Source organism: Panthera pardus, unplaced genomic scaffold (genome assembly GCF_024362965.1).
Source record: "Panthera pardus isolate Hobbes unplaced genomic scaffold, ASM2436296v1 HiC_scaffold_1, whole genome shotgun sequence".
NCBI lineage: Eukaryota > Metazoa > Chordata > Mammalia > Carnivora > Felidae > Panthera > Panthera pardus.
Window position 1 is genome coordinate 38,008,405 of NW_026526654.1, and position 26,297 is coordinate 38,034,701.

The 26,297-nt window shown below is 35.8% G+C and overlaps 1 protein-coding gene across 1 annotated transcript in view; it reads right to left on the minus strand.

The window, feature by feature from the left end:
- The window catches only part of NDFIP2 (Nedd4 family interacting protein 2), a 62,514-nt gene that overhangs the window by 23,112 nt on the left and 13,105 nt on the right, over positions 1-26,297 (minus strand). The window contains exons 2-3 of the mRNA XM_019444115.2: positions 9,994-10,150; positions 3,911-4,044 (exon numbers count right to left, since the gene is read on the minus strand). Of these exons, the coding sequence (XP_019299660.1) occupies positions 3,911-4,044; positions 9,994-10,150 (291 nt within the window). The remainder of the gene's footprint in view (positions 1-3,910; positions 4,045-9,993; positions 10,151-26,297) is intronic.

Below are 26,297 nucleotides of genomic sequence, written 5' to 3' on the forward strand. Positions count from 1 at the left end.
ATGGAGAAGATATCTGCAAAAGACATATCTAAAAAAGGGTTAGTATCCAAAATGTATGAAGAACTTATAAAACTCAACACCCAAAAAATGAATAATCCAATTAAAAGGTGGGCAGAAGGCATGAATAGATTTTTTTTCCAAAGAAGACATCTAGATGGCCAACAGACACAAGAAAGTACTCACCATACTTCAACATCAGGGAAATGCAAATGAAAACTACAATGAGATACCACCTCACACCTGTCAGAATGGCTAAAATCAAAAACACAAGAAACAACAGGTGTTGGTGAGGATGTGGTGAAAACAGAACCCTCCTGCAGTGTTGGTGGAATGTAAACTGGTGCAGCTACTCCGGAAAACAGAATGGAGGAAGGTTCCTCAAAAAGTTAAAACAGAAATAACTCTTATGATCCAGCAACTGCCCTGCTAGGTATTTACCCAAAGAATACAAATATACTAATTCAAAGGGAGACACGCACCTCAGTGTTTATACTAGCATTATCTACAATAGCCATATTATGAAAACAGCCCAAGTGTCTGCTGATTGATGAATGGATAAAGAAGACATGGTACATACATACAATGAAATATTACTTGGCCATAAAAAAGAATGAAACCTTGCCATTTGCAATGATGTGGATGTGATGTGGAGCTAAAGACAGTATTTTGCTAAGCGAAGTCAGTCAGTCAAAAACAAATACCACATGATTTCACATATGTGAAATTTAAGAAACAAAACAAAGGATCATAGGGAGAAAGAGAGAAACCAAGAAACAGACTTAACTATAGAGAACTGATGGTTACCAGAGGGGCTGGGGATGGGTCAAAAAGGCGATAGGGATCAAGGACTGCACTTGTGATGAGCACTGGGTGTCATATGTAAGTGTTGAATCACTAAACTGTACACCTGAAACTAATATCACACTGTATGTTAACTGGAACTGAAATAAAAACTCTTAAAAAAGAAAAAAAAATTTACCCACACACCCTTTGACCCAGCATTCCACTTCTTGAAATACTCTGTACAAATTTACTTATTATATTCCCACTTATAAGAAATCATGCATTAAAGATAATTTGTTGCAGCAGTGTTAATAAGAGCAAAAGATCAGATACAATCTAAACGCCCACCAACAGTGGACTCTTGTCAGGAGACAATTCTTGATGAGTCCTTCATGTTTCTGATTGTCTTCCAGGTGGAGGCAATGGCTGCCCTTCTTCTGTACTATCTTTTCAAGGCTGTTTATATTGCAGACAGCTTTGGAAGAGAGAGCGTGTCACTCCCTAGGGCAGAGATGTGGGCATGTTTAGTGACCATTAAAAATACATCGGGTTCACTAAACCCAAGGTTCAACACTGTGTGTGGAAACATTACTTGGTCCTCTTTGTGTTTCTTAGTGGGAACTGAGGCTCAGGAGACTGGTCAAGAAAATGCTAATATATTCATGGCAGTCTCACTACATACACTGCCAAAAGAAAAAGACTTTCAGAACCATATTGCTCATTATTTGGGCCAAAAGATCCCTCAAGTACTCTGCAATCATATATCGTAGAAAATTCAGTGATTGGCAATGACTAAATACACAGTAAGATTTTGTATAATTTCAAGTGAATTCAAGAAATAAGCATTAAAACCCAGTGTAAGCCCCTCCAAACCAGTCAGTATGATAGCAAGAATATAAACATTTCATATTTTTTCTAAATATCGGTCCAGATATTTTTATCACACATCATTTGTAAAAAGAAAACATATATGCAAAGATACCTTTACGACATTAACAATGTAAAACATAGACACATCAACACACATTTCAAAATAATCTGATAACTTTACCAGAGAGGAATGACCACTAAATTACAGTAGCATAATTGATTCCATGGAATTTCACTCAACCATTAAAATAACAGAGAAACATTTATATAAAATGCTTAAAAAATAAAAGAAACTCTGTGATAATTTCAACTACATTAAACACAGCTTTATAAATCCCAAAACTGGTAAAAGACACCAATATATTTTAAAATGAAAAGCTGTAAGAGAACAAGTGTGGTATTTTCTTCTTCCTAATTTTTCTCTTCATTGCTAATTTTTAAAAAGTATTCAACTTAATAAACTGTAATTTATTAAATACCAAGTATGTGCCAGATAATAGCGAGGTGCTAGAAATGTAACCACGAGGTCCTCGTCCTGGAGTTGCTCACAATTTATAAAGTGTTAGTTTTTGTGTCAAAAGACAAGTTACTGACAAACTTTAAAATAAGGTACAAAAAACCAAACACTGCTCACTATTAGGTTGTAAGATAAGACTACCTGGTGAACAAGCCATGTTCTAAAAGCTTTTCCTCACAGAGAGCAAGACAAGGCTTGCTTCTTTCTTTGGAGAGTTCTACCCTACTGTGTGCAAGTTAGGGCAATAGAGGTCCCAAACTTGCTTAACATCCTTTTAAGGACCTCTGCCATTTCCAACCTCTCTAGAGAGACACTCCCTGAGAAAAGGAGTCCTTCTGGTTCACGGAGAGTGCATGCATGTATACAATGCATGGACAACCACATATGTGCCAGGCAACCTAGAGTTGATTTTGATAGAAACTCCACACTCTATACAGATCTATGCTCCTTCTCTATGATTCTCTCCTCCAAGTATCAAAAAACCCTTATTGACTGAGCTGTATTTATGCCACGGTCTTAACAAAGACTTGCGTTCCCCCTCAGAGGGAAAAGGCATAAATAATAAATTTGAGGCTTGCTGTTTTTACTTATGTGCCCAAAGCTATTTATGTTGACATTTAACTCTGTGTGTTGGAGTACAGGAGTGGGAGCAGGCATGGAAAGTGCTGTACTGATAAAAGAAACCCATCCAGGAGAAAACACTCACCTATCAAATACTCTACTTGCTGGGCTCTGGCCTGATGGCAGGAGAACGCTGTACACAAAAACTCCTTTCTCTCCCTTTATGCCTCACCTCATTCTAGCTTTCTGTGTAAACATAAGTTTGGGTGTCTTTTCCTGAAAAAAAATGGGATGAATCTAGGACTCTGAAATGGTACTCATCTCTAACGTCTAAAGCAAGAAAAAAGGGCAACAAACTCTAGCCCGGCTTGCAGCCAAGCTGAAATGAAATAACTTCCATCTTTTACTGGACTGTAAAATAGCACACATGCATCTTGTTGACTGTCCACTACTGAGATAGTCACTCCTTTACCAGAACAAGAAGTAGCATCCATATGTATCACTGGCTCTCCTACTGAGACAGTAAGGGGAGAAGGGGCAGGTGGAATCCTTGACCATCATTCTAAAATTCTAGTGTGGGATGTGTTAAAACGCCAAAAAATATTAAAAAGTTGGTTGACAAACATAATTTGGAGGCCTTGTGATGTTATTTCTCTGTGTTTTTTAACCTACACTGAGTTCATTCAGAGTCACTAGACTGGCTATACTAATATACACAATTGAGTAGGGAAAAAAAAGATGCTTTATGATTGTAGTTAAGGACCACAAAATCCAAATTATATAAAGAAGGAAATAAGGATATCAACAGTGAAGAGGTCAATGGGATGCAGTAACTAGAGTGAGGGGGGTAAAAGTCAGCACGTGAGGGAAGACAAATCAAGACTTAGGAAACATACTGGTAAACATACTGATAAGGACTAGGATGTCCACAAACTAAGATGGAGTGTAGGAGGAAGACTGATATAGAAATAAACAGAAACAGAAACGGTGGAGAAGGTGGATTTAACTAGGAGAGTGCCAATTTCACCATAGCATGACAACACACATAAGTAGTAGTAGAGAAAATACTAAAAAACAATCTACATGCACAAACACTCTTAGAGAACTATTTCTGACAGACTGAATGTACTCAGAATTATTAGACGATATTCTCAAAAGGAAGCAATCAGACCGCCTTACTCTCTGAGCTGTTTCTGCTGCTGCAGCCGCCATGGCAGCAGCCTTGGCCTTCTCGGCTTCATCGTATGTAGGAAGGGAGGTAGCAACACTGTAGGGAGGTGGCACGGGATAAAACTCACTGTAAACTTCTGAATCTGAAGAAAGGGATTAAAAAAGGACAACCATTAAAACAAACTATTTAATAAAATTTTTATAGTCAAAAACATAATTTAATAATTTACAACAGGCTACTAAAGACTATTACTGCTATTTGTAGTCTTATTTTATAAAGCTAGGTAGTAGTAAGTTACTAATTCAATCCTATGTGTTAGTTTAGTCCCATATCTATTATAAAGGGAAAAGACTCATAAATATCATCTAAACGCTATTACAAAAAACAAAAATATCAAGAATGAAATCTGAAAATCTGTACAAGACAAGGGAGGTGAGAAAGTCATCACATATGAGCATCCATTCTACCTACTGCTATGCTCAAAGAATTTAATTTACTTGCTCATAATCTCATAGCCTAAAAGTAGAAGTATCAGGAATAACAACACTTGTATAGTACTCATTATTTAATATGCCACTTCTAAAGACATTAATCCTAGCAACTCTCAAGTTCAGAAAACTTAAGGAATTTGCCCAGTATTACACAACCAACAAGTGGCAGAGTCCAGGGATTTCCTAATTACCAATATTTGCTCTCATAACATGTGAGGTTCATTTTTTTTTTTACATGTCAGTTTTAGCAACTGTCCAAATCTCTTCAGCAAACTCAACATTTCTCTTTCCTAAAAAAGACTGGTGATTTTTAGTTCTTTTTTACTCCTCTCCCCCTCTTCTCATTTTTTTCCATATCTACCTAGTTTTTCAGAGTTTCTTTTTATGAAGAATTTTTCCATCCCCAACTTTTAGATGATTTTTAAAATATGATCTTCAGAAATATAACACAATAGCAAGGGGAGAGTGCTAATTTTACTTTTTTTTTTTAAGTTTATTTATCTATTTGGAGAGTGACAGAGACAGAGCAAGTTGGGAAGGGAGCAGAGAGAGAGAGAAGGAGAATCCCAAGCAGACTACACACTGCCAGCACAGAACCTGATGCGGGGCTCGAACTCACGAACCTGTGAGATCATGACCTGAGCTGAAACCAAGAGTTGGACGCTTAAGCAAATGAGCCACCCAGGAGCCCCAAAGAGTGCTAATTTAGAAAAAAAACCCTGCATCACTTATCACCAACTTCAGCAGTACAGGTAAAGCGATACATACAGGTTGATATACTGATTAGACTCATGCTAGCATCACTGCCAAGAAAATCAGACTCTCAAAGTTGTCCACACCCCAATGTCTGACATCACTTTCGTGATTTCCTCGATTATAAATACAGTATTTGCACATTTTCTATATCGGTTTATAATTTTCTCTATCAGAATTTCTTGCATTTCCACATGAAAACACATTTCACTCTAGCAATTCTTTTCCTTTTGTATTTTAATGTATACTGGTTTTAAAAGAAGTTTTTTAAATGCTATCAATAAGAGCTAAGGATATGAAGCTAGGCAATTTTTAATCCAATGACAGGTAATGCTAGTAGCAGCAGAACACTGAGCACCACCAAAATGGTACAAGGGTCATAAATCCTTAGAAATGACTTCTTATTCAGATGTAAAAACACCACACACAGTCAGGAAAATAGATTTCTTTAGTTCTGAAGCCTCGAATAGAAGCAAAATTTAAGTGAAAGCAATGTTATAAATTTTAAGGCAGTAACATTAAAATTATAAATTTAAAAACTGGAACAATGACATACATTACCCAAGAGGATGAGATCTTTTACATTAACAACAGATATGTAATTTTTGAAAAGTTTTAACTCCCGTGAAAGGCAAAATGAAACTAACAAATGCAATGCAAACTGGGAAAAAGCACTGCTATAGTTTTAACTTTCACTGGTTAATTTTACTTATTTTTTATCTACCCTTTAAGGCGGCAGTTCTCAACCAGAAAATTTAAAGTCTGGAGAGCTCCAATCCTAGCTGCTCGTCTTAAGTTGTGTGACCTCAAGCAAATCATTTAAGCACTTTATGAAGCTCTACTTTCTCATCCATAAAACTGACTCAGCAAGGCTGTTACTTGCTGTTATATGACAGGATTTAAGAGTAGTCAAGAGGACTCTGTAAACTGTAAAGCATTATACAAATGTCAACTATTATTATTGATGGTGCTCAGATCTATAAAACCAGTCATAAAGTGACCTACTGAAGAACATAATCTCCACAGAAAACTCATACTGTCCATGCTTAAAATTTAACAGTAAAAGGCTGAAGAAAAACACTATTGATGTTTTTCATTAAAGAGAAGCAAACTTCTAGAATTACTCAGTTCTTGTGCTCAATTACAGTCATGAATGGCCTTTTAGTACAAGTGTAAAAATAAGAGACCAGTAGTCATACAGATTATAAGAATAACTGAATACCTAGGTAGCAAGGACAACCTGTCTTACAATGGAAATTTATCCAATCTCTAAAAATGACATGATCTGTGTGGCACCTGGGTGGCTTAGCTGGTTAAGCATCTGACTCTTAATTTTTGGCTCAGGTCATGATCTCATGGCTGTGAGATCAAGCCCCATGTCAGGCTCCACACTAAGTGTGAAACCTGCTTGGGATTCTTTCTCCCTCTCTCTCTCTCTCTCTCTGCCTCTTCCCCACTAACACTGTCTCTCTCTCAAAACACATAAAAATTAAAAAAAAAAAAAAATGACATGCTCCATTATCAAAACTATTCTACAGCATAGAAGAATGAGAAACTTCTCAATTCATGCTATGTTGCTTCCATACATAATATTAATACTAAAACCACAAAGACAGTACAAGGGTTAAAGATCCCACTAATAAAATTGCAAAACTTTTGGGAAAAAAAAACATTAACAAATATAAATCCAGAATGGGTTAGAATATGGTAACAATTTAGTCTATGAATGCAGAAATGAATTGGCTTAAAAAGAAATCTAGTAATAACATATTTCATTATGTCAAAAATTAAAGGAGAAAAAAACGTAATTCTGTGATAAAGACCCAAAAAGATGACTTCAAGGTTTCTAGCCTAGTGGAGCCATTTACCGAAGTGAAGACAACTGACAAGGAAAAGGTTCAGTGATGGAGGAAGAAGCCATTGACAGTTTTAAAGGTACTGAAACCTCCTTTATCCTTTCAAACTCTTCCCATCAAGAGGTGGAGACTAATTGTCTTGAATAAAGACTAACCCCAGATATTAACTTCTAACAAATCAAATGTGGCAGACGTGACACTGTGTGACTTGAGTGGTAATGCCACAACAGGTGACACAGATTCTATTTGGCTTGTTCTTGGAACTCAGCCTCCATTCAGTGAGGAAGCCCAGGCCACAAGAGGTCACGTACAGGTGTTCTGGCCAACAGTCTCAGCGGAGGCCCCAGCGGAAGCTTGCATCAGCTGCCAAATATGTAAATAAGGAAGCCTCAAGATGACTCCAGCTCCAGGTCACCAAAAGATAATAATCACATGAGATTCTGGGAGACAATCGCATAACTGAGTCTAGCCCACCCCAAAAACCATGAGAACTGATAACACTAAATGACTGCTACTTTACTCTGTTTGGTTTGTGGTAGCTTGTTATACAGCCAGGCAATGGTGGCCACAAGAAAAAAACCTGTAAGTTCAATCTTAGCATTGTCCATCATTCAAACACAGGCAAAGCATCAGGAAAATAACTCCTTTTCTTTCTTCAAGACTACCATTAAATAGATTTGTTTTTCTTTTACCTAGACTAGAATAGCAAATTCACTGCACTATATTCTGGAAACTCGTAGAATAATCAAAAAAAAATTAGCCCAAAATAAATTTTAGCTAGCACCAATCCAGCTGTTAAATCCTATGGCCAAAGACAAATAAAACTGACATAAATCAATATAAAAACTGTCCATCAAACTGGGCACTAAACAAGCACACTGATCAAATAAACATTATATACAAATAAAAGGAGTAAGCATTTACTAAATTAGTGAGAATACCTTCATAAGAAAATCATTTTCAGCAATTGCATAAAATTGTAAATGGAAAAAGTAAATGGTATGATCTTTTTACACACCCATATGGTCTAGATAAAATTTGTAGAAGCAGAAATGGTAACAAGATAAAGTTGGCAGAAGTTTGAGAAGTATTGATATTGATTATAGAATAAGAGACAAGAAAGATGAAATACTCTAGTGAAGGGTCTTCTAATATTAAAATGTTTCTTATAATAGATTTAAAAAGTGTTTCCTAAAGAATACATAAAATACGTAGAGGTTATTTACAATCGTATACAAAAGCATATTTAAAAATTTAAATATTTATTTTTGAGAGAGTGCAAGCAGGGGAGGGGCAGAGAAAGAAGAGGATAAAGGATCCAAGCAAGCTCTGCACTGACAGCAGGGAGCTCCATGCAGGGCTCGAACTCACAAACTGTGAGATCATGACCTGAGCCAAAGTTGGACGCTCAACCAACTGAGCTACCCAGACGCCCCTAAAATTTTTTCAATTATATAATGATTAACTCAAAGAAACAACAAATGTTTGCAAGGATGTGCAGAAAAATAAACTCTCATGCACTGCTATAGGAATGCAAACTGGTGCAGCCACTGTGAAAAACAGTATGGAAGTTTAAAAAGTCAAAAATAGGGGGTGCCCGGGTGGCTCAGTCGGTTAAGAGTCTGACCTCAGCTCAGGTCATGATCTCACCATTCATGGGTTTGAGCCCTGTGCTGTCTGTGCTGACAGCTCAGAGCCTGGAGCCTGCTTCCGATTCCGTGTCTCCGTCTCTCTCTGTCCCTTCCCAACTCTCACGCGTGCTCTCTCACTTTCTCTCTAAAAACTAAATAAACATTAAAAAAACATTTTTTTAAGTCAAAAATAGAACTACCCTATGATCAAGTAATCGCACACTACTGGGTATTTACCCAAAGAACATGAAAACATTAATCTGAAAGGATATATGCGCCCCTGTATTTATTGTAGCACTATTTACAATAGCCAAATAGCCAAATTATGGAAGAAGCCCTAGTGTCCACTGGTAGATGAAAGGATACAAAAGATATGGTGTGTATGTATATAGTGGAGTATTATTCAGCTTTTTAAAAAAAGAATGAAATCTTGCCATTTGCAACAACATGGATGGAGCTAGAGAATATAATGCTAAGTGAAATAAGTCAGGGAAACACAAATACCATATGACTTTACTCATATGTGGAATTTAAGAAACAAAACAAATGAGCAAAGGAAAGAAAACAGAGACAAACCAAAAATGAGACTATTAACCAGAGACAACAAACAAATGGTTATCGGAAGGACGTGAGCAAAGGGATGAGTGAAATAGGTGAAGGGGATTAAGAGTACACTTATCATGATGAGCACTGAAATGTACAGAACTGCTAAATTATTGTACACCTGAAACTAATATAACACTGTATGTTAACTGTACTGGAATAAAAGTAAAGAATAAAAAATAAATTATATAATGATTAGCTTAGCATTACTGGGAAAATACAAATTGTGGCCGGAGAAACTGAGGAGGGTATTTCTTTAGAATGACCTGAAAAGGTAAGATGAACAGTAAGAAGCAGGAACCACTGTCGTATGTCCAGGAATTACTACCATATGTATGTGATAACATTATGTACACCCTTCACCTCCGTTCACACATACCACATTCCTGCTCACACTCAGCATCAATAGTACCTTGTTTTACAACTATGTAAGTAGATATACACAAACACAAATATATAAAAATATGTTGTGTACATACAATGTATTTATTTCTTCCAAAAGCAATATGCTACTCTGTTGGAAATAGTAATAAGCATAAGCAAGTTTATACTTATAATTTTTTTGAAAACAACAAGAATACGAGGCAAGTAATATATGAGTAAACATTTTACAAACTATCCTTGGGAAAACCTTTTTTTAAAAAATCATAAAACCAGGAAGCCTCTTAATAGACTCGATAATTACACAAAACCATACTGGTTAAAAAAAAAAGAGATACTAAAAATATTACTTGTCGTTTCAAACTAGAAACAATACCTGAAGTTGTAGGTACTTCCACAGTAATACTGCTATAAGGTGGAGGAGAAGAGTCAGTTTCAAGTACTGATGCAGAAGGAGCAGTCTGCGGTGTTGAGTTTGAAGTCGATGGTTGCTCTACAGCAGACGACTCTGAATTATCCTCTTCATTGTGAAGCTAAGAGAACAAGGAAAAAGAAAACAATAATGTAATTCTCATTATTATTTTTAAAAAATGTAAGCTGATTTTCAAAGACTGTTTTAGGCAAAGGATCCCTTTTTAGCTAAAAACAAAGAAAAATAGCATTTAAAAAGATGAACAAAATTTGTAAGAGATCTAAGCAGTCATTAAAAAATTGTATTTTTGGTAGTTTCTTTACAATAAAATTGAGGTTCAAATTAAGCATTTATAAAGAAAAAAAATCATGACTAAAATACATTCAAATCCATTCAATCCTACAGTTAATATCATCTACCATGTATTAATCGCTACAAAGAAAACAACCAATACAACCACAATACCATTTCTATTACACTAGCATCTAGGATAACTGAAATGTAACCTGAATTAATAAAATGAAATAATAATATATAAACATTTCAAAAATGCAGAATACTCTAAGGAGGTCTTCTCAAGTACCAGAAGAATTACTTATCAAGCAATATGAACCAATGTGTATATAAAATCTTGGAAGACGCTCTTCAACACAACAAACGTACTGAAAGCTCAGAATTGCAAAATAATACGTTGGATCTGTATTTAACTCATTTAATCCTCACCACATATCTATGAAATAGTATTATCCCCATTTGACAGATTAAAATGGGGGAAGGGAACAACCCTGAAAGGGCTAGAGTAACTTGCTAGACATCACAACAGCCAGGACGGGTAAGGCCAGGACTCAAACCTGAGCAGCAGGGCTGCAGACTTCTTACTTCATTTACAAGTAACCTTTTAAAAAGTGTTTTAAAAACTTTAAATTTGTTAGGAGGTGATGGTAATGACATACAAACTAATTCGAGGTCAACCAAAAGCATCAGTATCTAAAAAGTGACTCACCAAAAAGGTACTATAATTGATCCTTATATTTGCAAAAGAGTCCGTATTAACTATTTAAAAGAATTTTAATATAATTTATTGTCAAGTTAGCTTACAGTATATACAGTGTGCTCTTGGTTTTGGGGGTAGAATCCCAAGATTCTTCGCCTACATACAACACGCAGTGCTCATCCCAACAAGTGCCCTCCTCAATGCCCATCACCCATTTTCCCCTCCCTCCAATGCCCCCCCATCAACCCTCAGTTTGTTCTCTGTATTTAAGAGTCTTTTATGGTTTGCCTCCCTCCCTCTATTTGTAACTATTATTTCCCCTTCTCTTATGAAATATTTTAAGATACTTTTAAATCTATTAGAATCTTGTTTTGAAAAGAAACTACAGGTCTTCAATATTACTCAATTTTCACATCTTAATTTATTCTTGTAAAGAAATTCAATGTTAAAAATCCCCCAAATTTTGTCACAGAGCAAAACTGTATAAACACAAATCTGAGTGTTGTGATGTGGTGAAATGAACGTGCACTTGGAGTTTAAAAAGAGCATGCAAATTCTTTCTCTACCTTTTAGGAGCTTTGAGAAACCTCTGTGCCTCAGTGTCTCCAAGTTTAAGTTCTAAATGCAGCCAAAATCCTCATAGGATTGTAAAATAATATTTGGAAGGCACCCAACATTAACATCTAACACACAGAAGGCATTTAATAAATACTAGTTTCCTCCTTCTTCCCCTTTAATATACTTTATTCTGTGACCTGAAATAATTCGGTGCTATCAGTCCAATAGTCATTCATATGCCTGTAAAAAAATTAAAAATATATATATATGCAAAGTAAAATTTACTTCACTGCTGTTTGCATGTGTCTTGGTAAGTGATCTCACTAACACAATACTTTTGTTGAGTTCATAAATTTTAACAGAACTGCCATAAACATACCTAAAATCACTTCTCAAGTTACTAAGACAGTTTTTTTCTCCATAACACCAAGGTTTATGTGACAGAATTCACTCACAGAAACTGAACTGTAAGGTCAAATAATCATAAAGTGAATTTTGCATGAGCTTTGTATTTACCTGCAGTTTTCCAAGCAGGCACTACACGACCACCCTCCTGACTAGCAACACTGCCTCAGAGTCACAAAGCATCTTCCATGTTTCCTCGTACAAGTTACGCAGGGGAACACCTAACTTAGTCATCTTTGATCATATTTTGAAAAGCAAAAATGTCAGACGAGCAAATTGAGGCAAATAAAAGTGAAGTACGGATATATACTAACATTCACAACTAAACAATTAACAGCGATGCTGTCAAAAAATGAAACCACTGCTCCACCGCTACCATTAACAATGCAAATGTGGGTGAACTATACTAAAGAAAACGCCTTATGACAAAACAGCTCTCCTCTGGTTCCTAAGAAACACTCCTTACCATATCAAATACATAAATGTGTTCCCCAGAATGACCAGCTCATTTTTAAAACCTATCAAAATGTACTTAAATAACTGCAATAAAAAGAGTTAACTACAGATATTTTTATATATGATCTCAGAAGTAGAGCTCGGAACTTGTAAAACATACCCTAAATTATTTCAAATGCCCTACAGTTCCAGTTTTATTTTTTAAAAAAATTATAACGTACAGTGAACATCTGCCATGTATCAACAGTAAAACCCAATAACTCAGTCAATAATGTCTATCCACTGTAGCAGAGAACTTCCAAAATGCAATTTTTTTATTTGATCTCCTTGGTGCCTCTGTAAATTGACCTACTTTGAGTGCCTTTTAACTAAGTCCATTCAAGGGCTCAAACCAAATCACATTTATCAAACCAGACAGTGTCATTTGTGGAAATTTTTCCTTAATCATGCTGTGCAATGGTTCTAGTTTACATTCTGTAAGGATTACCATAAACAGCAAAAAAAGAGACAGGGATAAATAGGGTAGGACCTACATATATACAATAATGAACAAGGCACCTCCAAAGTTATCTTCCTAGCTTATCCTATTTATAAGTCTCCTGAAAAAAAACATGGGCACAGGAAGGGGCACCTGGGTGGCTCAGTCAGTTAAGCCTCTGATCCTTGATTTCAGCTCAGGTCATGATATGGTTGTGATACTGAGCTTCCATATAGGAGTCTTTATCTCCCTCTCTCTCTACCCGCCCCTGGCTCGCTCATGTGCTCTCTCTCAAAATAAATAAATTTTTTTAAAAAATAGCACATGAAAACTAAAACATGTCCTTTATATAGTGACCAGGGTGATGAAAAGTTGCACAGGGAGCCACAGTTTTTTAGCCTGAAGGATACTAGGATAACAAGAGGGCTATCTTCAACATACCTGTAGCTAATCCTTACTGATGTATGCTGAGTATTTTTAATGATAAGTCAACCTTAACCATTATGATTAACTCTACCTTGCCGTCCAGTCTTCTCATGTGTAAACTATTATTTATTTTCCTTTAAGCTCTCCTATGCTATGGCACTTCACTCTATCTTAAGGTGATAAAAGATTAACGTAATAACTGTGAGCTTTGCTTCTGAGAAGCCAGAAACCTAATGAATGTTTTCTAAACATACCAAGATGAGAACGTATGGATGTACTATGAAGTGTTCAGTGAGCAGTGTTTGAAAGAGAAAAAAAAAACTGTAAGTTATTGGGGGGAAAAGAGTACGTGAAGAACTAATGTATATTTTGTATACTACCATATTCTTACATTTAATTTTAGCACAAAACAAAACTGGGAAGAAGAGTTCGTAGATGCAAGGAGATAAATTTTACCTCAATAAAAAACCTTTAAAATTTTTTAATTAGATCTTTTAAATTATTAGAATGCTAGCTTTTCTGAAGGGCAACACTTTCAGGCAGATTTTGGATGATTCTCTGGCAAGGCTGCACACCATATAGCTGTTTTTCCCAGAAGAGTCCTACTTTTTATATCTACTATTGCAGGGCTCCATTCAACTTAGCATTTTCTCCACCCCTTTCATTCTCAAGAAAACTGAATGGTCAATTCAATAGTCAACCTACATAAAATGGGATTCTTGCCCTTTATATAATATTAATAGATGGCAAAGGCTGCTATAAGATAACATGACTCTAGCAAAAACCTATGGTAGTCTCTATCATTCTATGTTGCCTTAACACCTCAATTAGAGGAGAAAACAGATTAGAGTTGCAATAAAATCAACTGGTAGAATCCAGCTACTCATTTTAATCACCCAAGAAGAAAATGAGCTACCTTATCTATGCCTCTAGGGATAAGGTGATAATAGCAGGAGCTACGAAATCCCTGCAGACAGCACAAGCGATCTAAACCAATAGCGTGGAACACAGGTTCCCACAAAGCACCGCTGCCTGGTATATGAAGTTAGATTTTCTACCAATAAAACTAAATTATAGCAGTCTTCCTTATATATATAAATATACTATTAAGCAAAGTAACAGAACTGTCTTAATGTTAGGGTGTTTTTTCTTCGCTAAAACTTTCCTGTCTCTGGACATTTATCCACTAATGAGAGCTAGCTTATGATAAAGCAAAAATATAAACAATTAGGAAAGAATGTATAAGCAATGAATGAATATTAATAAAAAACTGTCAGTTGGCAAATCATGCTTAATTTTCAGCTTCTCTTGAAAGTACAGAATTTTAGTTGTTTTATATTTCATAATATAAACATATTTCTGCTAGTAAAACCTTTCTTCTTAACATGAAATAGTATCATTATTTCATAGTGCTCCACAAACGGTACCATGAGTGCTAGATGCTCCATCACCTGAACAAGGCTGCAAAATAACTATTTAAAACCAAGTGTCGGGGCACCTGGATAGCTAAATTGGGTAAGTGTCTGACTCTTGATTTCAGCTCAGGTCATGATCTCATGTTTCATGACTTTAAGTTCAAGCCCCACATTGGACTCTGCACTGACAGTGCTAAGCCTGCTTAAGATTTTCTCTCTCTCTCTCTCTGACTCTCCCCTGCTCACACTCTTTCTTACAGAAAAATAAATACATAAACTTAACAACAAAAAAAAGTGTCATCAGATATTTTATCAAGGCACATCTTAGTTTTCTCTTAAACAAATAAGGGTTTTGGTTTCATTTCAAAACTGCTATTGTCTGCTTCCAACACGTCAACTGAAAAAAAGAACTGAGATCTCAGACATTAAAATAGAGTGAAACTATGAAAATAAATGTCACCACACATGAAATAAGCCCCTAATTCGGCAATCAGAATTTGAACATTCAAGAGGTTTTAAAATCAAAACTATTTAGGCACAAGAATGAAAAACAAGATCTAGTCAATTCTAATTGCAACCATTTCCTTCCAGCAAACTACCACTTGCAAGTCTGGACTGTGCTTCATGATGCCCTGTGGGGGCTTAGGGACCCTGACAACCTCTAATTAGATTTGGGAATGTTTCTACCTTCCCGATCAGATCATAACCTTCAGAAATTTATAAAGTATGCTTTATCCATCCTGGTATACCCTAAAACAGGTAGCTGAGTGTAGAGCTTGAGTAGGCTTCACATAAAATACAGTCGTCTAAGCCTCCCAGAGTTTTTTTTACCAAAATGGGGGAGGGAGTTTAGTCAAGTAATAGATGCACTTAACATTTCAAGATCAAGAATCATATTTCATATATTTCTAGGATTTCCTCGGTGCTCTACATATAGCAGACACCTGAAATATTTAGTCATTCAACTTTTGTGGGCAGTTATTATTAGTTAATAAGAAAATGTTTGTTATTAAGCTTACTAAAATTAAACCATATTTTCAGAAAAAAATCTCTGAATTACATTAAACAAGAAAATAAATTCCAACCCCACATCACCCAAGTCTTCAGAAAAACTACACTAGAGTCAGCCTTTCTTACCACAGCTAGACAAGACAACCAACAACAAAGAAAGTCACAAATATCACATGCAGCTAACCTCTCCCATAAGCAAATCAATGAGTTGGCAAGGGTAAGGGTCACTGGATTACAGACAAACTACCTGAGACTGTACGTACAGATAGAAGAAGCATCAGGGACTCAGAGCACAGAGAAGTAACGAAAGTTCATACACAGGATTTTTACTCATCAAAAAATAGTTTACTATGAAAGAATATAAGTACAAAACCAAAAACAGGTCATAAAAGGGGTGATCTTTTGATAAAAGTTAGTAGAAATGAAAACTCTAAGAAAACAAATTTTACTGGACATAAGAAACAAAACAGCATCACATAGAAGGAATATAAATTATTAATGAAAAAAATGAAAATATTCCTAATAATTAAAAGAGCACAAACTGTTAGGAAGGATAGTGTTGGGACTCAAACTAGTAAGAGTATAAATTCACTGAACTACCTTGAAGAGCAATTTGGCAATTCCTATGAAAGCTGAAGGTGTGTAGGATACAATCATTCTACTTCCAGATGTCAACACTAGAAAACTCACTAGGACATAAAAATACATGTACAAGATTGCTCTCAGCAGTACTATCTGTAATAGTAAGATACTGAAAACAACAGTCTGCCAGCAGGAAATGAATATTATTTCATGATTTTATAACACAATTCAACACTTTAAATTGATGAATTCGATCAATATGAATCATCAGAGATAAATCTTTAAAACATTCCAGGTGAAAAAGCAAGCTGCAAAAGTATAAAACAGCAAAAAACTGTAATAAGTACATTTTCACATAAATCTAAAACCTATCTATTTTATATAGTAAAAACATCCATAGAAATCATATACATCAACTTCAAGACAGCATACGAGGAAGAAGGGGGAGGCATGAATGCAAGGCTTTGAGCATACCTTTCCTTAAAAAAAGGAAAAAAAAGTTCAAAACTTGAAACAAATATGACAAAATGCTATTATCTCCACTTGCCATTATCTCCACAGTGGATATAAAACTATCTTGTATATTATTTTCTGTACTTTTATGTTTGAAATGTTTCATAATTTTAATATTTACATTTAAAACAAAAAGTTGAGCTGGCCAAGTTGTCTTCCATGTATATTTATAGCACCCACGACTCCTTAAAAAAAATTAATCCACAATGAAAAACAGGCAATCAGAAAATGAGTCAAATACCAAGCAAAGAGAAAAGTATTAGGAAAAGATATGGTGGTTAGCACTGAATCCTCTTAAATACAGAACTAATGCTAAACATAGAGCTAAAGTCTAAGCTGCTGGCAGAAATCAGGGGCACCTGGGTGGCTCAGTCAGTTAAGTGTCCAACTCTTGACCTTGGCTCAGGTTATGACTGCCCAGTTCGTGGGATGGAGTCCCACACTGGGCTCTGCACTGACAGTGCTAAGCCTGCTTGGGATTCTCTCTCTCCTCTCTCTCTGCTTCTCCCCTGCTCACGCTCTTTCTCTCTCATTCTTAAGATAAACAAATAAACTTAAAAAAAAACAAAACAAAAACAAAAACCTGGAGCGCCTAGGTGGCTCAGTTAGTTAATAGTTACGTATCCAACTCTTGATTTCAGCTCACATGATCTCATGGTTTGTGAATACTTGGGCTCTGCACTGACAGCCTGCTTGGGATTCCCTCTCCCTCTCTCCCCCTCCCCTGCTTGCGCATGCTCCCCACCCCTCTCTCATTCTCAAAATAAATCAATAAACATTAAAAAAAAAAAACTTTAACAAAAAAACCCAAAAAGCAAACATTACATAACCTGAAAAAGTAAAAATATACGTAACATAGAAATGAGGGACTGAGGAAAAAAAGAGATGAGAGAAAGTATCATTTATCTCATCTATCACAGCTGGGATTTAATCTCTAATACCTAAAATTAAAACATGCAGTTTTTTTAAATTATCCTAATTCCCTACTGGTTTTTGTATTTTTTCTTAATTTTGGTGAAATCTTACATAACCGAACAGCTCTGTGTTAAACCTTTATCTAGAATTCAGCTGTTCATTTAGATTTTTTTCCCCTGGTGTTGAATTCAAACAAAATCATATTTCATGTTTTCGTTTTTTAAAATAGCATAAATGGCATTATCCTATTTTTATAACATTATTCCTTTCTATAAGCACAAATGAAATTATGCGCACCAAATGCTAACATAAGTTATTTCTGGTTGCTAAGGTATGGATGCCTATATTGCTTCTTTCTTTGTACTCTTACTGCCTACATTTTTAAAAATAAGTATATATAACTTTTTAGAAAAATTAAAAAGGTCATTACAAAAACACACTTTAGTCTAGTAATTCTTACTTTAAGACTACACCCAAACAAACTAATCAGAAACTTAAAACAAGACTTCTTTATAAAGCTGTTCATCACAGTTTTACAGTAATGGAAAACTGGAAACAATCTATTCATCCAAAATAATATAGGAGTATCAAAAGAATGGAGCCATTTAAGATGGTGTTTCTAACAGGATACTTAATGACATAAGGAAATGATCATGATATAGTATTAAAAAACTGACAAAATTGTGTGGATAAATTATATATTATTCTATGTTTAAATAAGAAAAAATGTTTCAAACTGACAGGTGACAAAATGGGCAGCATGAGCGCTTGCAAGTTGTACTTTATGTTTCTTTGTTTTTTACTTTTCTATTTTCTCCAAGTTCTCTAGAACTGAGAAGAAAGTAAGAAACATTCGTTTTTATTCTTAAGACACAAAGTGATATATTAAAGACATTTCCATCTATGCTTAAAGAAAGAAGTTTCTGTAAGCTAGAAAACAGACACTATAAAATTTCTCCATTACCAAATTAAAAAAAAATCACCACATACTCTACATACATCCAATAACCTTTTATAACCATTATCTTTACAAGAAAAGAAAGTCAGGTATATAAACTGATATGATCATCTTTATTTTCCATCAATTTTTAATACAATTATGTATTAATAGCACTAATACATAAAGTAATACCAATATGTACACATTTTTGTGTGATGATTTTCTAATAAAACACACTTTAGAGGCCAAAATTACTCATAAGGGCTTTTTCTTGGTCTCTTATCCATCTATAGCAGAGTTTGCTTTATGGGGTCCCTTTGCCTTTGTTAATCACATTACATATTCATGTACATCATCTACAAAGTCATTCTGTTTGCACAGGAACACTATCTAGTCCTTAGTACTCCAGTTACAAGGATGGCACACTTACATCATCAGCAACATGCCGCCAATATTCTGTTTTATTCAACAACTCAGCTAATAAACGACTCTGCAAACTTTCCACAAACAACTCTGTGAGAAAATGCTCAGTAAGCACCCAGTAGAGCAATAGTAAGCTACTATGGCAGTGACTGTTGTGCTGGTCAGTTTGCTTCCACTACAGCCCTATGTTTAAGTGTAAACAGTACTTCCTCAATCCAAACTAAACTCTAGAAATCAGATATTTCACATTATCCAGATTCTGTATGGTAGGAAAGTGCAAACATGATGGGGACATATCAAAGGACATGGGAGATGAAAGAGGCAACCACTGGTCAAATCTGGGAGGAGCTGAGCCTCATAATAAATGATAACAGTACCAAATTATAATCAGTAGAATAAAATAAGAATCCATTAATTCATACTGATATAAATGAATAAATAAACTGGAGGCAAGGAAATGTTTCCTTGTACAACTCTAAATAAATGTAGAAGAAATGAAAGAACTAGAAAATTACCATGACGACTACCATAGGTATAACTATTTCAGGCAATAATAACCAGTAAATTCTAAAGCCAGTTGGTGAAAGTATTGTTAGGAAAAAAATGGACATTTGTGGAGTATACTACAAAATAGCAGATGTGAATCTTTCCAAAACATTGTCATGAAAGACTTAAAAAATTAGACAACTGTTCCAGATTAAAAGAGACTAACAGAAGCACAATATTTAATAAAGAGCTACATCCTGATATTTTTCTTTTGCTATAAAAGATCTTAGGGAAACTAGTGAACTTTGCAGATTATATTATTATATCAATGCTACTGATTTTGATAATTTGCACTATAAGTTTATAAGACAATGCCTTTGATTTTACAAAATATACACGGAGATATTTAGATGTAAAAGTACAGCATGTCTGCTATTTACTTTCAAAAATGCTTGGGGGGGGCGGGGGGGGGGGGAAACAGTGTATGTTTGTATATACACATACAATGTAACGGGAATATCACAAAGCAAATATAATAAAAAATCAACATTTGAAGAAACTGTATACATGGTATACAGGATTCTTTGGAATCTTTTTCCACACTTTTTATAAGTCTAAAATTATTTTAAAATAAAAGTTAAAAAACAAAATGCTATACAATAAGAAAATAGAACAATATGTTGTACAAAAACCAACAGATTAACTTAAACTCTACAATCTGGCTTCTAACAATTTCCATTCCAGCATTAGAAATCCTATAAGATCATGAAAAACCTCCACACCTTCAGTCACTTTAGAAAATGGTTTCTCCACATTTAATCAAAATCCAACTTCCCCGGATGGCATTACAACCCTCAAAGGCCTCTCAAACAAATATGTCAATCCTCCCACAGCTCCTCCTTATCCGGGAACAAGAAGAAAAGGAACATTTTCTTGGATATTGCCAGATCTAGATCAAGAGGCTCTCTTAAAGTTTACACTATCTATACAGCTTGTTAGACCCACTTACATCTTATTATTACTATTCACAAGGGTCAAAAATCATTCCCCAGTTAAGCCTTACAAGCCAGCTCTCTACCCCCAACATCCCCTCTGCCTTAAGTCCTACTATGTTACAGGATCACTAAACCAACTTAACACCCCAGCTATAAAACAGGAAGTGATGATATTCAGAGTTGAGTTATCCAGAGACTACCTCAGTTCACCACTTTTCCTGACCTGACAGTCATCTATTCCTGCTTCTATAAAAAAGATTTCTACATCTAGTAGTTGGTTCACAAACTCCTGGCATTTACCTTTCCCACTTCCTTACTTCCACTAAGTCTATTCTTTGGGCCCTCCATTCACTGCCACTTGGTTTTACTTTCTATCCCATGCAGCCAGGATTATAAAGTGAAAAATTTACATGACACACTCAATTTTCTAGCTCCTATATCCTCTGCTACATGTACACTACTGAGATCCAATCTGGAATGAGTCTCTCTGCTATTCTCCAGGTAGAAAGAGGAAAACAAATCACACAATTGTGCCACACAAATTTAGTTTCTCATCTCAGCAGGGCCATCAGAATAGTCCTCACCACGACAGGTGTTTCAGCTCTGTCAACCTCCTATCCTCCACTTCCGACCTTGGAGCTCAGTCAAAATCTTTGCTTCCTACTTCACAGAGGAAAACAGGTTTTCAAGCAAAAATTCCTTCAACTTCTCTCCCCTGCATCTCTAAATTTAGCATTATGGCATCCATCCTAACATATTCTTTACTCCTAAATGCCAGACAACTGCACAGAGAAGATCCTGCCTCCCAAAGGATTATTTTCTCTTTAAATTATGTCTCTCCTTCCTTTCTCCACTAATTTCTGCCTCTCTACCCACATGTATATTCTATTCATGCCATAGTTAAAAGAGAAAAACTGCCATCAGCTAAAAATAAAGTTTTTTTTCCCCTGTGCTTTTTGAAGTATTTCCATCTTGCCTTTCTTTCCTTCCTTCAGTGACAAACACCCTATAAAGAGAGAGAGAGAGAGAGACAGAGATCTATTCTTACTCTGTGCACTTCTAATTCTCATTTCCTCTCAATCCATCACCAACTGGCTTTCACTCAAAGAGCTCTTGCTAGGAACACCTACCTCCTAATTGTTAAATCCAAAAGCCTTTTTTTCAGTCCTCATTATAAGAAAATCTTTAATACATTCAACTCGATTGAGTGTACTTCTAATTGGTTTTTCTTTAGCCTCCACAGAACTATTTCCTTCTGGTTTTCCTCCTACCTCTGACTACTCATTTTGTTTCTTTTGCAGGGGTCCTTATTTTACTCTGCCAACTTTAAAAAGTCTTAGCTAAAACTGAATCAAGAGCTGTGGAGACTGCCTCGAAGACACAGACTGGACTGAAGCTGGATAGTGTGTAATTGATATGATTTAGTTTCATTTACCAAGGGTATAAGCAACTAACCCCATGTAACAATGCTGAAGTTGCTATTACAAGCATTCATCATTTAAAAAAATAGCACAGTGTACTGTCTTCTGATTTTACATTCTCTTAGATGGCTGCGTAGCTGCTAATGAATAAACTAGAAAAGAAGATAACCTGATATCAGAAGATCTAAATTTCCTACCCCTCCTAACTGCATAATCTTCACTGGTCTTTGGGCTTCATCTTCTTTCTGTGAATCATTCATTTTCATTCAGTAGTCAGTTATCTAACATCTACTAAGTGCCTAATATGTTCTAGGTACCACACTGGGTGCAAGAAATGGGTATAAATTCCAAACCATCAATCCCTAGAACTTCTAGCTTCTAACAACTAGGAGCTCTAGGCAAGGCCATGATACAGTATAACTAGGGCTACAACAGAGAGAATAAAGGAAAACAAAAGTCTGTATCTATCACAGATAAACCAGAGAGCCAAGACCAGCAAGGACCCAGGCCTGAAACATCAATTTTCCCTCAGCAAACACAGAGAAGCTATGAACAGAATCCTCAAGCAAAACTAAATACAGTAATAACAATTATGAGACAAGCTGTTAATGATTCATCCAGGAAGGATAGCAAATGCCAAGATGCCACTACAGGCAAAAGTCAAAGGACTCATCCATCAGTGTTACATGCGAAAGCAAACCTTCAAAAGTTGGCTGATAAATGAAATACATAATCTCAATAACTTCACAATATCAGAAGCCAAACACACACACATTCTCTCTGTTCCTTTCAAAAAATCTTGTGTTTCTACACTGACTCACACTATATATTTCTTTACTCCCATATAAATATTAGTTATTCTCATGCTATAGTGATCACTATATTGCCACATTTCTAAAGGCATGGTCAATACAGAAACACCATTATGCCTAGGTTTTCCACACAACTTGATGCGACTGCTGGCATTTTCTAATAAAAATTTACACACGTGAATTCCATTACTGTATTGATTTGCCCTAGGAGCAAAGATGCACAAGACAAAAACATGTTATAACTTGTGCCTCTGAAGAAACCAGAGCAAAATTACTTCCCAGAGAGAAGCTGAGTAGGTGGTTCTCTATGTTACTCAAATTCCAACTGTCAGCAAATCTCAGCACACATAATAAAACAAATTTACCAAATAGGTTTTTCGGGGGGGGGGGGGGGAGGGGGAAACCTGGTAATCTAAATGCTTTACTCTCTGCAAAACTGAATTTTGCTTTCAAAAGAAATCTTTAGTTAGCATAAGTAAAACAGTGAAAGACTTGAAAGTAATATTTCATTATACAGTAATTTTGCTTTTAACTAGAGTCAATGAATAGCACTGTGTAGGCATATATTACGTATAGACAAATGAAATAAAATACTAGCACAAACAGTTCTGAGCCCATCCTCAATCACCTGAATTGGGCTAAAAATAAGAAGCATACTGGGTTTAAACACAACGGGGTTGGAATCAACTTTTCTAGATTCAAATCTAGGCTCCAGCACTTACTAACTCTTGTGATCTACCTGGGCTTCAGTTTTATCATCTTAAACACAAAATGGTTACTCACAGGGTTTCTGTAAGAATTATAAAATTAACACCTGTAAACACTGAGAATAATGCCTGACACAGTAAAACTCCAATAAGTGTTAGTTTAAAAAAACAAGACAAAGCCACTTTACATGTATCACCCACTTTTGTCTCTACGATAACCCTCTGAGTATGGCTGAGTAAAATGAGCACGGTGGAACAAGTATGAATTAAACTGACACACCTAGTTAGAAGCAGAGTCCAAGATTCAAATACAGATTGTACTGTCTCTAAATTCAGACTCTTTCTAATTCAAAATGCCTCCAATAAAAAAATCAGGGGTAGTAATCCATTCTACCACAAAATGACCTTTTTGAGTACTTCTTATGCTGATTCAAGTACGAACACACACACGCACACACACACCCCATCTTTGAATCCACCCATCTACTTCCCTTCAGTGCCACTCCTCTAATCCAAGCCACCACTATCTCTTACCTAAACTATTGCCATAGCTTCCTAACTAAATTGCAGACACTAACATTTGTTAATTCTTGGTTGGTTCACCAAGAAATAATACAACACTGAAGCCCACCTATGTAAGTCAAGAACACATAAACACATCTTATAAAACACAAATCTTTTTAGAAAAATATCTCCTTTAGAGGAGTACCCAATTTAAAGAAAATCTCCAACATGAAAGAAAAACAAAACAAAAATATTAAAAAGAAAGTTAACGTAGGGAGTAGAAAATAAAAAATCTCACTAATCTACAGTTGGATCTAGTTCCAGCATGGCAGTATAGGCCCCCTAAAGTCAAACCCTCCCACTGATAGCAACTAAAAACTTGGGACAACATACAAAGCAACCCAACTGCCTGAGCACTCTGAACACTAAAGAAAATAGGGATGTAGAGGAAAGTTAAAACTTGATGAAACAACCTGCACAAAATACCAGCACCCCACCACCACCCGCCTTTTATTTCTTTTTGCAGCTTTGCTCTGAGGTAGAACCACAGTTGTGGAAAACCACTGTGGCTTGGGCTACTAAAACCCCAATAGAAATCCTATTCCTGGCCAAAAGAAGCATGGAATGCAGCCAAACCGGCCAGAAAGTACAGAAACATCACTACCTTTGGAACCATGTAGGTGTAAGACTAACCCAAAATAGATTAGTAAAGGCCTAAAATTTAATATCATATCTGAACCACTGCACACATAGTGTGAAGCAGTACTTAAAATCTAAAGCTGAGAGGATGGCTCTTAAAACAAAACAGCTATATTCTCCAGAGGACCACAGCAAAACTCAGAAGATCCAGGATAAAATCCAAAATTACTAGAAATAAAAAATACTAGAAAATATAAAACATTCTCCAGGAAAAGGGCAATCAAGAGATGCCAATTCCAAGATGACTCAGATTATAGTCACCATGCAAGCATTTTAAAGCAGCTATTATAATTATGTTCCAGGAAGTAAAGCAAAATTACCTTGAAATCAATGAAATGACAGAGAATCAGAGCAGAAAAACAGGAAAAAAAACAGCAACAAAATTTTTGAGTGAATTTTACCTCCAAGCATCTTTTCTTAGGAACCTGCCAGAAAACATGTCACAATGAAATAAAAGAATAAATCAAAATCAGAGTAAGACTTGTAATTCAAGAAACAGGATCCAACATAGCAAAGTATTACACAAAGAAGTCTCAGTATGATAGCTCTGTACTAAGCCTAGAAAACAGTACAAATGGAAAAAGGAGGAAGAAGGGCTCTAGAAAGACTATCTTCAAAGAACAAAATAATAATTATCTGATACAAAGAATACAGCTGAAGACCAAATTCTGAAAAACCACCATTGGGTATGCAAAGAATTAACTCAGATACAGAGAAAAATAAAGAAATAAAAATTAGGCAACTCTATTAAAAATATTAAAAAGTTCCACAGAATACACCACCTGACTCAGTAACGAGCAATATTTTCATGTCATAAAATGTAAACACTATTACTGATTTAAAAATTATGTACCTTTCATATATTTAATCCTCACAATAATCTTATGAAGTAGGTCCTGCATTTGTACTGCCCTTACTTTATAGATGAGGAAGTTATAGCATAGACAGGTTAAGTAACTGGCCCAAGGTTACAGTGCCTATAGTGAGCAGCCAAGATTTGAACGCTAGAGGTGAGACTACAAAGATCATGATCTGAAAGGGGAAAGCAGGACATGTAAGAAAATACTGTTGACCCTTTAACAACATGGGTTTGAACTGTGTGGGTCCACTTACATGCGGATTTTTTTTCAATAAATACAGTACTGTAATTGTATTTCCATTATAACTTTCTTGGGTTTTGTTTTGTGTTGTTTTGTTTTGTTTTGTTTTGTTTTGTTTTGGAGAGAGATGGAGGGAGAGAAAGAATCTTAAGGAGGCTCGCACCCAGCACGGAGCCCCACGCAGGGCTCAATCTCACAACCACGAGATCATGACCTGAGTTGAAATCAAGAGTCAGACACTCCCAACTGAGGGACCCAGGTGCCCCGAGGAAAGAAAATCTTAAGAAAATTATAATGAGGGGCGCCTCCTGGGCGGCTCAGTCAGTTAAGCGTCTAACTCTTGATTTTAGCTCAGATCACGATTCCAGGGTCATGGGATCAAACCCCATGTTGGGCTATGCGCAGAGCATGGAGCCTGCGTAAGATTC